We start from the raw sequence: 13,180 nt of genomic DNA, 5'->3' as shown, positions 1-13,180 counted from the left end.
TTGCCTTAAACCAAATGTTATATTCTGTAAAAGAAATATATATATATTATTTGTGTTGCTTTTGAGAAGACATGTTATTGGTTCAAGATTAATAATTCACAAGCCATACCCATATAACAGTTTTATGATGTAATGTTAACAAGACTGCAACAATCTTATAAGCATTGACCAACAATGAAAACACAGGAAGACAGAAACAAAGTTTAAAATAATAACAGAGGGCTTACTTCATGGTTCAATTGTTCTCATGATACGACTGCAAAGTGCAATGTTTGTTTACCATTTGTTAATTTATGTTGGTAAAATACACCATGTAGGCTATACTAATAAATAGATTCGCCCACAGCCTTATTCTAAAATTGATTATATATATATATTTTTTTAAACAATAGAAATACCATATTTACATAAGTATTCAGACCCTTTGCTATGAGACTCGAAATTGAGTTCAGGTGCATCCTGTTTCCATTGATCATCCTTGAGATGTTTCTACAACTTGATTGGAGTCCATCTGTGGTAAATTCACACACCTGTCTATATAAAAGGTCCCACAGCTGACAGTGCATGTCAGAGCAAAAACAAAGCCATGAGGTTGAAGGAATTGTCCGTAGAGCTCCGAGACAGGATTGTGATGAGGCATAGATCTGGGGAAGGGTACCCAAAACATTTCTGCAGCATTGAAGGTCCCCAAGAACACAGTGGCCTCAATAATTCTTAAATGGAAGAAGTTTGGAACCACCAAGACTCTTCCTAGAGCTGAGCAATCAGGGGAGAAAGGCGTTGGTCAGGGAGATTACCAAGAACCCAATGGTCACTGACAGAGCTTCAGAGTACAGAGAGATCCTTGATGAAAACCTGCTCCAGAGCGCTCAGACTGGTGCGAATGTTCACCTTACAACTGGACAACGACACTAAGCACACAGCCAAGACAATGCGGTTTTGGAATAAGTCTCTGAATGTCCCTGAGTGGCCCAGCCAGAGCCTGGACTTGAACCCGATCGAACATCTCTGGAGAGACCTGACAATAGCTGCGCAGTGACACTCCCCATCCAACCTAACAGAGCTTGAGAGGATCTGCAAAGAAGAATGGGAGAAACTCCCCAAATACAGGTGTGCCAAGCTTGTACTGTAGCATCATACCCAAGAAGACTCAAGGCTGTAATCGCTGCCAAAGGAGCTTCAACAAAGTAGTGAGTAAAGGGACTGAATACTTATGCTAATGTGATATTTGAGTTTTTACATTTGCAAACATTTCTAAAAACCTGTTTTTGCTTCGTCATTATTGGGGTATTGTGTGTAGATTGATGGGGGGAAAAAAACAATTTAATACATTTTAAACAAGGCTGTTACGTTAAGAAATGTGGAAAAAGTCAAGGGGTCTGAATACTTTCCAAAAGCACTGTATAAACTACCAGATATCTATTTGCTAAACCACCAACAACACATTTATTGATGATCATTTTTTATCTTGTAAGGCTAAGTGTTACATAACTTTTTCCCCACACGTTTTCAAAAAACTATATATTGCATGTGTTTACTTGATGCATGTTATTTGGACAGTAAACATGAAACCATTATGCCATAATAGCATAGAGGATAACAAGAAAACTAATGTAAACCAAACCGGAAACTATTCTCAGTGGCACCATATCAGGGATATAGTGAATGTGTAGCATAGACCATATACTCTATGACCAAATATAGCAAACAAAAAGGGACAAGGTCTGTCAGAAAATATTGAACCTGTGTCTATTGTCTTTAGCGTCATGTTCTGGACATAGTCTATGTGACGTACTATGAACAACGGGGCAAAGTGCTGCAGAGCTACAGTTTATGACTTTAACAATCATTTCCCACCAACAAGAGTTCAGTAAACGCTCATGACATGACCTCAACAATACTGTCTCTTCTGACAGGGTCATACCACATCTCTCACTGTATTAGTGGAGGGAAAGGACCATAAAGCACTTAAACCTTTGGAGAGCAGGATACAAAAGAGACAAAACCACGAGGCAAAGCTTTTAACAACTATTTTACAGCTTTGGCATGCCCTGGACAGAGAATATGCTGTATTGGAGAGTTGATTAAGGCTTTAGTCAAGCATTTCCACGAGTGTTCAAGATGGTCTGATTCACGAGAGCCTTACTGTCATTCAGCTAAACCTGATGAAACACTCTGCCACATACCAAAGACTGAGCTCCTTTACTCCAAATTATCCCACATGAACACCAGACACCAGCACCTAACACTGGGTAGCAGATTTGCATGTTTTCATAATTCACATCTAGCGCCTGGGAGGATCCACTTTGGAGATCATTACTCATTCATAAGCTCCACTATTGAAACACATCTCATTACTATTGCCTTTGTCTCTGTCGGGAGGGGGGGGGGGGGGGGGGCTGTTCTCACCTCTTTTAGGGCAAACAGAAAAAATAGAACTAATTAGTATTCATCTCAGACACAACATGCTGAAAGTTAACACTGGTTGAAGTTTTAATAGACCTGGAGGGGACCTATATAAATCTGTACATTTGTGACAACAGGCCTTGGTGAGGTCAATTAAATACATAAAAAGCTAGCACAGTACTCTCACAGTATCAACATCAGTGCTCATTACTTTTCACATTTTGGTAATACGTGCCATTAAAGCTTTTGCAAGATTGCACACTATCACTATCGCACCAGAATTCATTCAGCCCCTCTAACCGATTGACTTGCTATTTCAGATGTTGATTCTATTACAATGTACTGTGAAAGGGGGCTGCAGAAAGCCTGTTTTATCTTAATGAAAGTGTAAGTCTCAGAGTATTGCTACTACACTCCAGAGAAGGACTAATAAATGAACTTGGAGGATTGTGTTGTTACATGTTCTGCCTGAATCTGACAGGTCCTTGTGGTCACAGCAAGAGCCCCATGATACCACAGGCTGACAGGCAGTACTGACCTTCTGTTCCCATGTCAGTTCCTTCAGGACCTCACTATACTGTATGTGTACTGTGCAGTAAGTCCTCAAGAACAAATATGCACTGTATGTACTTTGTAAAATGTGAAACTCCATCCATTTGAGTGCCAAAGTGAGAGGCCCCCCAAAAAAGCCCAAACTATTACGTCAAGAGGCACATTTGATTCTTCTTAAGGCTCTTGGACTGTTGGTTTAGAATAAGGCTCTTGGACTGTTGGTTAAATATATAAAGATAAATGAACTATAAAAATACATCTCACTAAAATGATGATCCCCTTGGATCTACTGCAGTGTCCTGAGGCCCACTATTTGGCTGTAGACCTGAGTAAGGGAACACCTGGTCCCGGGAACCTCTTAATGTCCTGGTTTTCTATTGGTCAGTAGCCAGCAGCTTTGCCCTGCTTTCTGCCGTCTGACACAGCTGTGATGCATTTGTCCTCCTTGGCCACAGCATTGACCACGTTGAAGAAGTATGGGTAGTCTGTCACTCTGTGTCCAATTACCTTTAGGGCCTCTATCACAGACTGAAAGCACAGACAGACAGTTAGTTATGGTAAAACAAGCACCACTCGCAATCCTTACCTATTCCACATTATGGTTTGATTGCGATGAAGCAACACTTACACAGTGTACATTTAAAAAATAAAAATATACATTTTTTAGAGGTGGATCAGCTTAATATTGCGGAGAGAATGTTTCTTGAAATTGGTATCTGTTTTTATTTATCAAACTTTCCTTTAACCATTTATGTTCTTTAATACAGGGCTGACATACAAGTTCCTTACTTTTCTCAAATGGTCACTGCTCTCAGGCAGTCAATTGCAGTGACCTTGGCTGTCATTTTCATTGGTTTACTGAGAGGATACGAACATGGGAATTACCTTATCAAAGGCAGGCTCAAAGTTCACGTTGTTGTTGCCGTCAACAAACACTACAGGAGCAGCAATGGCCTCTTTCAAACTCATCCCCAACCAAAGGTGGTTCATGATTGACTGAAAGGAGAGAGAAAGAAAGAGAGCGAGCGAGAGCGTGAAAGAGAGCGAGATGGATGTATTTGATGAGGCCCTATGGATTCCTTTCTCAGTTTTTCAGAAGGTAATGGGTGGAGAAGGAACAGTCAGACTTGTAAAACTGGTAGAAATGTAATCTAGACTCACCAGGGCCATGGCGGTGGTGATCATGCTGCCCCCAGATCCCCCAATTACAAGGGTATTCTTTCCAGAGCTGGAGCTCAGTATAGCTGGAGCCATTGAAGAGGGAGGTTGTTCACCTGTGAGAAATTAGATATAATCATATACACAGATATCACCCATAGACTTATATAATAAGATATCACCCCATGAATACCAGTTAGAGGTTAGACAGGTAGGCCTAAGTGATACATTCATTTAAAAACATTTCATCTACCTGCACTGACTCTCTCTGCTCTAAAACAGAAATCCGCCAGCTCATTGTTAAGGATGATGCCTGTTCTAGGAGAGTAAATCGCTGCACCAAAACTGCGAGGAGAGAAAGAAAGACTGTTTTGTTAGCCAAGTGAAGAGTACACAACTCCAAAAGCTGCAGTGTTAGCTGGTTGGTTTGCCGTCAGGACTGTCCTCCTATTCATATTTAGAAGGAGATTGTGTTCTAATACAGTAGACAGTATTCTATTTAGAGGGATGTAGCTACTGTTCTGTAATGTTCTCTATCTCAGCGAGGGTAGAGGTTCACATTTGGTTGATGGTGCTTGTGACAGAGACTGCAGATCCATCTTCAGCCAGGACTGACACGTGTGTGGTCCCAAAGCGGTCAGGGGAAGGTGTGATGTTGTAGTAGGAGTTGTTATAGGTACGGTTTTTACTGATCAATAACCTGATCCGATCAGCAAAATCTGAGTCCACCATATACGATGCATCCTACATGACAAAAAAATATTTCACAAATTAGTGGGTGAAAAGTACAGAATACACTTAAAGAGAGGCCGTTCTTCTCAGATCCTTACTTTTTTAGGGTTGAAGACAGGATCGCGGACGCGTCTCCTCTGTCCGGTAGCAAATTTAGCTGCCTCAATGTAGCAGTGATAGGTTAGGACCTTCTGGTCCCCCTCCATGGACCTGGGGGTGAAATGAAACCCTGGGAAAGGTCACAAACAGCCATTCAAATCTCTACTACTCGATGAAGGGACATTTTGGAACTGTTCAATGATGAGCTACCACGATGATTTGAGTTGAAAGACTTGAGAAAGTATTTGATCATGCACCTTTAATGATGTTGAGAATAAAGGCAAGCATGGCTCCCCCTGCTGGAGGTGGAGGGATGTGCATCTGGTAATCTCCCAGAGGAACAGTCCAGGCATCTTCCACTCTGACTTGGAATGACTTCAGATCCTCCATGGTTAGGGTCCCACCTAAAATATAATGGGGAACAAAGTATGTCTATCCATGTGAGCAATCCAGACAAGAAAACATAACAAGCTGGAGTTTTCATATACATTTTTGGGGGATATAATTTGTTCCTTCCTTCTTTCTCCCTCTCGCTCTCTCTCATTTACACATACAAACCTCACCCACCTGCTGCTTTTACATCTTGGATCAAGTCAAGTCCAATTTGGCCAGTATAAAAGGCATCTGCTCCTTGTTCTGCAATGGTTTCCATGGTTTCCGCCAGCTTAGGGAACTTCAATATGTCCCCCATGCCCAGCACCGTTTTGTTCTTGTTGCAGAACACCTCACTGGAAGAGGGGAATGCATTCATTATACCATAGCAACCATAAACTGGGAAAAGACAATAGAACAAACATAAACATGCACATGTAGCCAATGCCATAGCCTATTACTTGGATGTTAAGCGACTTCACTGGATTACAGAGATAGAACAGAGAAGTAGCTACCGCCAACAAACATTACATCTCTGTTTACCACCTAATTTCATAAATATCTCCCTTCCTAAGCAGCTTGTGGAAACTCATTAGCATCTCAAATTATCCCTGAGTATATGTGAATCCCCCTGTCCGTCTGCTGGGGTGCCAAGGGCACTTTCTCTATGCAGATCTTGTGCTACTGCTTAGACTTCTGTTCTGTAAGAGGAGGAGAGAGGGGAGGAGAGCGGGGAGCTGAGGGGATACAACCCCCTTTGATGTTAATCCCAGGGCTGGGCTTTAGGAAAGCCTCTGCAGTCTGTCTGTGTATAGTACCGCACAACCATACGGATGAGAACTTGGTCTGAGCCAACAGATAAAGACTACAGCAGAGCAAGTTTATTATTAGCTTCATTGCTAGGGTAATAGGACAGGATATCTGGCAGGATATTTGGACTTCTCTGACTGAGATAAATGCACTTTGAAACAACTTGGTTGACTTTTAATTTGGGAGAATGCCTGTTTTAGGAAGGAGTACAGTTAGAATGAAAACAAATGGAACACATTTGAGTTCCTGTGTGTCAGTGTGAGATGTTGTACTACCAGAGTGATGTTGCTTTCACCAGGTTTTCTATGATTGGGAAGTTAAGGAGGCGTCCCAGGAAGGGCGGCAGAGGGAATCCCTCTCTGGCCAGTCTAATGGTGGGCTCAAACAGCCTGGCCCAGGGCAGCTTCCCATACTGTCTGTGAACCACCTCATACCCACGCAACTCTCCAGGAACGCCAATCCATTGACTACCTACCAGGGGCCACAGAGTCAGAAGAGGCGTAAAGCACAAGCGAGAAGAGACGTGATGCCACACTCCAGGACAGAGAGCAATATTAAAGGGTTACAGAAATGGGCTTGTGGTTTGTTCACATTTGATGTAAGAAAGACTAAAAGTAATTTCTACTTTAGTGGTCTTGGAGTAATTTGAATCAGTTGTTGTCATGCAATGTTTACATATTCATACTGAATACTGATCCTTCCATCAAGCCATTCATTCATTCCTCCACCGATTGGCAAGTCTACCTACCTGTGATAAATGTGACAGATGTGGGACAGCCCTTCAGCAGATCAGCTTTGAATAACTGTGGGACAGTCTCTCTCGAACTGAAGGTTTTCACCTTACCTAAGAATAGATTGATAAAGAGATGTAGAGGTCACACAATTCCACCACAAACATTATTGTCTAAACCCTACACGGTATAGTAACACAGAAGCAAAGAACAGTAAAGAACAGACTCACCAAATGTATCCCTAACAGTAAATATAGAGCCTCCTCCCAGGCCCATGCTCTGAGGGTTGACCAGTGAGGTGCACAACAGAGCTGCAATGGCCCCATCTACTGCCGACCCTCCTTCTAGCAGTATGTCTCTGGAAACACAGCACATATTACAGCAGCTTTTCCCAAACTCGGTCCTCAGGACCCCAAGGGGTGCATGTTTTGGTTTTTGCCCTAACACTTGTAAGGGGAAAAATCCTGTATAACCTCTTTATGCTTGTTTAGCAGAGACAATGTAATGAATTTAATATTTCTTAATGGTTAACTTTGTTATGCACATGCGCTGTAAATGTCCACTGTCTTGTAAGAAGGAGCAGGCATTTTTCCACTTTGACTCTGTGTGGAGATATGAGGTGAACAGATGCTGGCTTGAACAGAGAGGAGCAACAGAACTAACGTTATCACTTGTTTGTGCACTATGACCTCACACACCCGATACACACAGCCACAAGAAGAAAACAAGGTAGCTTACGATGCCCTGGTCTGCTGGGGAGGGGTGGAACGAACCATGACTTAGCATTTTTAGGTCTAGTATATAACACATCAGCATTTCCTGTATCATCGGGCTCTCAACTAATCACCGACGGGGTGGTTCGTTGACCAGCTCCATTATTGCTATAATTAATCAATGTTGTAAGTATAATTGTTTGAAGAAATAACAAAGTCTCTCCTTATTGGTTAGAATTTCCACGATGCACTGCACAGTTGATTTAAATGATCAAAGCTTGATGATTAGTTGATTAGCTGTGTAGTGTTAGGGCAAAAACCAAAATATGCACCGCTTGGGGTCCTGAGGACAGAGTTTGGGATACCCTGCATTACAGTATAACTTCAATGCTCCACTATAAACAATACTTGACAGGGTAACACTGACTGTGTGAACATAGGCTACACGCACACACACGCACTTCACAGCTTCCTGTAGTTGAGTAATTTCACTGAAACTTAAGTTATGTTATGTTCAAGAGAAAGTCAGAATGACAAATCCCATGCCAAGAGGCAAGTTTGGGCCATGCACCATGTCTCAACCCCCAGAGCACAGCTAACAGAGGAAACCGACTATTTCTGAATACCACTCATCATATCTAACACGTTACTTTTATATGGGTCCTTGTTTTCACTTTGGTCGTTTGAGGAAGTTTTTTTTATTTTTACATATGGATATTTTAAATCAGAGGTTTGATCAGGGTTACATTAAAGATGGTCATAATCACTGAGGATGACAAACATTTGCCAACTGATGAATTTGCCTGGGGGTCATTGAATGAAGAAAAAATATATATTTCAGATAGAAAGCAAAGAGGACTCAGTAAAATAATCGAATATGCCTATTTAACCTCTCTCTATGGGAGTAGAATTCAAAACTTTTGAAGACTTTTCTCCTCAGTCTAAGAACACAGGGTCAAGTGAAGCATTCACTGCAATTCTATCTGTTTCTACTGTTGTCTCGCCATTTCCTGTTAATGGAACATCATTTTTGACATGGGCTCACTGGTGAAAAAGATCCTACATCTACAGTGAACATACAGAACAATAAGAACACTGGTTCTTTCCATGATAAAGACTGACCAAGTGAATCCAGATGAAAGCCAGGACCCCTTATTGATGTCTGGTGGGACTTTTCCGGGTCATTAAAATAGGGTCATAAAAATATTATGACTCAGGTATTAAAAGCCTTGTGTCCTTTCTCATTTCCTCTCTTTGTTAAACAACAATAAAGGGGACAGTAATGGGGATCTGAGGCCATGGTGTCATCACACAGCTTGTTTGGTTTATACATGTACATTCAGTGCAAATGTCCCACCAAACAGAAGTATGTCCAACTATAACAGTCCTTACATCCTCTCTCCTCCAGTCAGGTGGTGCATGTTGGGTAATCTGTACCCCTAGAGTGTCTTCATGTCTCATTGTTTGCGAAGGATAAAGATAGTTTCACACAACTGAAGAATGAAAAGGATTGCTGAAGAGCGACAACTTTTGCAGCTGATCGTAATAGTATCTAGCTGCAGCCCCGCAGCAACCTGTCACTAAAACTAGCCTGTCACTATAACCTATAATATCGCCATTTACTGGCTGCGGTTAATCCCTATCACATACATGAGAACTCATTTACATAATTTATCCTGAGCGTTTTAAAGCATGGGATCTAACTTTTTCAACTTCCCAGCCTCCCTTTCCTCTCCTCGTTCCCCAACTCTCTTTCCTTATCTCCTTTCTTTTCAAGCTTCCTTTTCCTCCCTTTCCTTATCTACTTTCCTGTCCTAGCTCCTTTCCACCTTTCCTAGCGCTCTTTCCTCACTTCATTTTTCCTTTCCTAATTTTCTTTCCTGTAATTATTTGCTCGCTGGATGCATCTTGCCAATAGGGGACATATTATGACCTTCAACACAGAAAAGCATGGTGTGTGCTCTACCACTACCTGTTCAGCTAACAAAGCTGAATATTTTCTGTTGCTTGGGGAGCTGACTTCAAGCTTGATTTGATGCTACTTATTTAAGGTCATGGTAGCCCTCACATTAACAAAATGGTAATGCCAAGTTAGGGATTATATCGAAGGAATGTAAAGCTCAAGCCATTGAATACACAAAACATGTCTGTGTGCTTAAAATACATGGGAAAAGTCACAGATAAAAAAACATAACAAATGTTTATTGTAGGACATTTTCTGAATTTACAGACATTGCCGTTGACTGGCACACTTGATTTGTTTTTTTGTAATACAAGTAAAGCTATAGATCTGATCAGTCACAGTTGAATCAAGTCACCTGGGTTCAATGCAATTCAATGAAATGTTCTTCAGCCCATAATCTCCATGACAGACTATCAAATCTCTTAATCCGTTTACAGTTCACTAGTCTACATCTTATATCTCACTGCACCTTGGCTCGGTTGAAAATAAATAGTCTACAAAGATTCTAATGCCTGCAGTAAAGATTGAGTATCCCTGCAATATTGACATTTCAATGTATGTTGTACAGTACAGGATAAGGCACATGGCTTGAACCTGTAGCCTAAAGAGACCAGTTGAGCCATTTTACAGAACCATCAAACACCTGTTTAGACCAAACACCTATTGATAACAGTGAAAACTTCAAATAAGATGTACCTCACAAGCTGTACCTTCTTAGAAAAAAAAGGTGCTTTCAGCTGTCCCCATAGGATAACCTTTTGAATAACTATTTTTGGTTCCAGGAAGAACCCTTTTCGGTTCCATGTAGTACTCTGTGGAAAGGGTTCTACATGGAAACCAAAAGAGTTCTACCTGGAACCAAAATGGGTTCTACTTTAAACCAAAAATGATTCTCCAATGGGGACAGCTGAAGAACCGTTTTGGAACCCTTTTTTTCTAAGAGCGTATCTAACTATGCAAAGCAAGCGTACTCTACTTTACCTGCCAATCTCTGAGCAAAGTTGAGAGTCCGCAGAAACCGCCGCGTTCTTGAAGGTGTCCTCCGAGCATCCTCGGTGGATAAATACATCGAAGGCTATGCAGAGACAAATGGATATTATAGCACCCAATAAACCAATACAGAGACAACAACCAAACTGCCAGGGCTTATATCTGGCCATACTTTCAGGAGTAAAACTTTTCCAAGAGCACTTTCTGCCCAGCGGAGAATGGTATTGTATAGTCCCGTCACAGGGGCGCGTGGTACAGTAGCCAATGAGCCCTCCAATTTATGCACCAAATCCCCCTCCCCCACGCGTAAAAAAAATAAAAGAAATCAGTCCTCAAGAAGTTAAAGTAAATATGGTATTCTCTTGAGACTTCAGATATTAGATGACATCATAGGGAATGTGGCATATTATACATTTCATAGGCTTATCTTCATCCATGTTTTAAACCAGGGTGTTCAACCGGGGGTCCGCAGACGGAAGCACTGCAGGGGGTCCACGAAAAATGAAATAAATACATATATTAGTGTAACGACCCTGGGTTTATAAGCGCGGAAATCGACTCTGCCGCACGAGCATGCTTTTGCGGCACAGTCGATAGCGCGCCGGACCTCGGGCTAGAAGGTCGAGGATTCGAGACCTGCTCCCTGCCTGTTTCATTACATTGGTGTCAGAAGTGATCGGACCTTGCATCCACGACAGTGCGTGTGCTTGGCCGGCGAGCGCGTTCCTGCAAGACGTAAAGTCGCAAGCTAGCGCGAGGACGCGCTCTTTGGAAGGAGGGAGTAGTGTAACGACCCTGGGTTTATAAGCGCGGAAATCGACTCTGCCGCACGAGCATTCTTTTGCGGCACAGTCGATAGCGCGCCGGACCTCGGGCTAGAAGGTCGAGGGTTCGAGACCTGCTGCCTGCCTGTTTCATTACATTATACATATGAATGTCGCTAGCAACAACAGCATAAACAACATTTGATTTATTTACCTACGGTAGAAAAGATGAGAATATATTTTTTTCTAATGATGTCAACTATTTCCTAACTACTAATATTGAGCAAATTATGCTTATTGGAGCCAAGTACACTCACTAGAGTTGGGTTGGGGTTACTGAGGAGTGGCTTCCGTTTGGCCACTCTACCATAAAGGCCGGATTGGTGGAATGCTGCAAAGATCGAAGAAGTTTGGAACCACCAAGACTCTTCCTAGAGCTGGCGACACGGCCAAATTGAGCAATCTGAATGCAGGTGCTTCGACACAGGTGTGATTACTGAGTGAATTAATAAGCAATTAACATCCCATCATGCTTAGGGTCATGTATAAAAATGCTGGGCAGGCCAATGCTTTGGCTACCATGGCTGTGCCCCCATAGGATGTCAACGAACCCATCCACAGGGCACGAGTGGGCACTGAATGGTTTGATGAGCATGAAACGATCATATGCCAAGGCTGACTCAGTCAGCAGTTCTCAACCCAATTGAACCCTTGTGGGAGATTCTGGAGCTGCGCCAGACATATCGTTTTCTACCACCATCAACAAAACACCAAATGATTGAATTTCTCATGGAAGAATGGTGTCGCATCCCTCCAATAGAGTTCCAGACAATTGTAGAATCTATGCCAAGGTGCACTGAAGTTGTTCTGGCTAGTGGTGGCAAACTGCCAAAATAAAGGACGCATCAACATAAAGTGTCTTGAAGTGGCAATGCAGTTTTATAGATATATATTCCACACTATGAGGTTGGAATAATAAAGTGAAATTGGGAAATTGTGATAATGCACTTTTAGGGTAAGAGCTGTTTGAAAAGACTGCCTGACATTTCAGCTTGTTTGTCTGGGTGGGGGTTTTGTATAAGTTAATAGACCACCTCTCTACCAATAACAACTTGTTTTCAGGTCACATATCCCTTCCATTAGGCTCCTCCAATTAGGCCCCTCTCTCAGACCACTCCCAGACAGTCCTAGAAACATCATTGCTTGAGAAATTGCTCTTTGCTAAGAAGCTATGTTTGTTTCTTTTTGACCATTTTAATTGAAAACAATCATAGTAAGGTACTTAATTGTTATCAAGAAATTATGATATTGAGATAAAAATGTCTGCATTGGACCTTTAATAGGGAGTTGGGCCACCACTAGCCAGAACAACTTCAGTGCACCTTGGCATAGATTCTACAATTGTCTGGAACTCTATTGGAGGGATGCGACACCATTCTTCCATGAGAAATTCAATCATTTGGTGTTTTGTTGATGGTGGTAGAAAACGATATGTCTGGCGCAGCTCCAGAACCTCCCACAAGGGTTCAATTGGGTTGAGAACTGCTGACTGAGTCGTCCTTGGGATATGATCTTTTCGTGCTCATCAAACCATTCAGTGCTCACTCGTGCCCTGTGGATGGGTTCGTTGTCATCCTATGGGGGCACAGCCATGGTAGCCAAAGTATTGGCCTGCCCAGCATTTTTATACATGACCCTAAGCATGATGGGATGTTAATTGCTTAATTACCTCAGGAATCACACCTGTGTCGAAGCACCTGCATTCAGTATACTTCGTAGCCCTCATTTCTGCAAGTGTTTCCATTATTTTGTCAGTTACCTGTACTGTATTTTTCTGTTGGACTACTCTTAAATGGGATCTTGACACCAGGGGGAGATGGTGTGTAGCTT

General features: G+C 42.1%; 1 protein-coding gene across 2 annotated transcripts; it reads right to left on the bottom strand.

Moving 5' to 3' along the window:
• Positions 1–108: 108 nt before the first annotated feature.
• Positions 109–11,263, bottom strand: LOC139408734 (gamma-glutamyltransferase 5b). Of its 2 annotated transcripts, XR_011634316.1 has the most exons (13): positions 10,518–11,263; positions 7,091–7,218; positions 6,878–6,973; positions 6,405–6,600; positions 5,515–5,675; positions 5,205–5,351; positions 4,947–5,077; positions 4,676–4,860; positions 4,370–4,461; positions 4,120–4,232; positions 3,844–3,954; positions 2,503–3,486; positions 109–2,399 (listed from the first exon to the last, which is right to left on the bottom strand). XR_011634316.1 is itself a non-coding variant. In XM_071152989.1 (12 exons), the coding sequence occupies exons 1-12, from the start codon at positions 10,694–10,696 to the stop codon at positions 3,340–3,342; spliced, it is 1,686 nt and encodes a 561-aa protein (XP_071009090.1). In that variant the 5' UTR covers positions 10,697–10,857; the 3' UTR covers positions 2,470–3,339. The 2 variants fall into 2 exon arrangements, 1 of the variants encoding a protein (XP_071009090.1); XM_071152989.1 differs by lacking the exon at positions 109–2,399 and having other exon boundaries at positions 2,470–3,486; positions 10,518–10,857.
• Positions 11,264–13,180: the final 1,917 nt, after the last annotated feature.

The sequence above is a fragment of the Oncorhynchus clarkii genome, chromosome 5, assembly GCF_045791955.1.
Source record: "Oncorhynchus clarkii lewisi isolate Uvic-CL-2024 chromosome 5, UVic_Ocla_1.0, whole genome shotgun sequence".
Lineage (NCBI taxonomy): Eukaryota > Metazoa > Chordata > Actinopteri > Salmoniformes > Salmonidae > Oncorhynchus > Oncorhynchus clarkii.
Note: the sequence above shows the minus strand (reverse complement) of the source record. Positions and strands in the feature narration are given on the sequence as shown.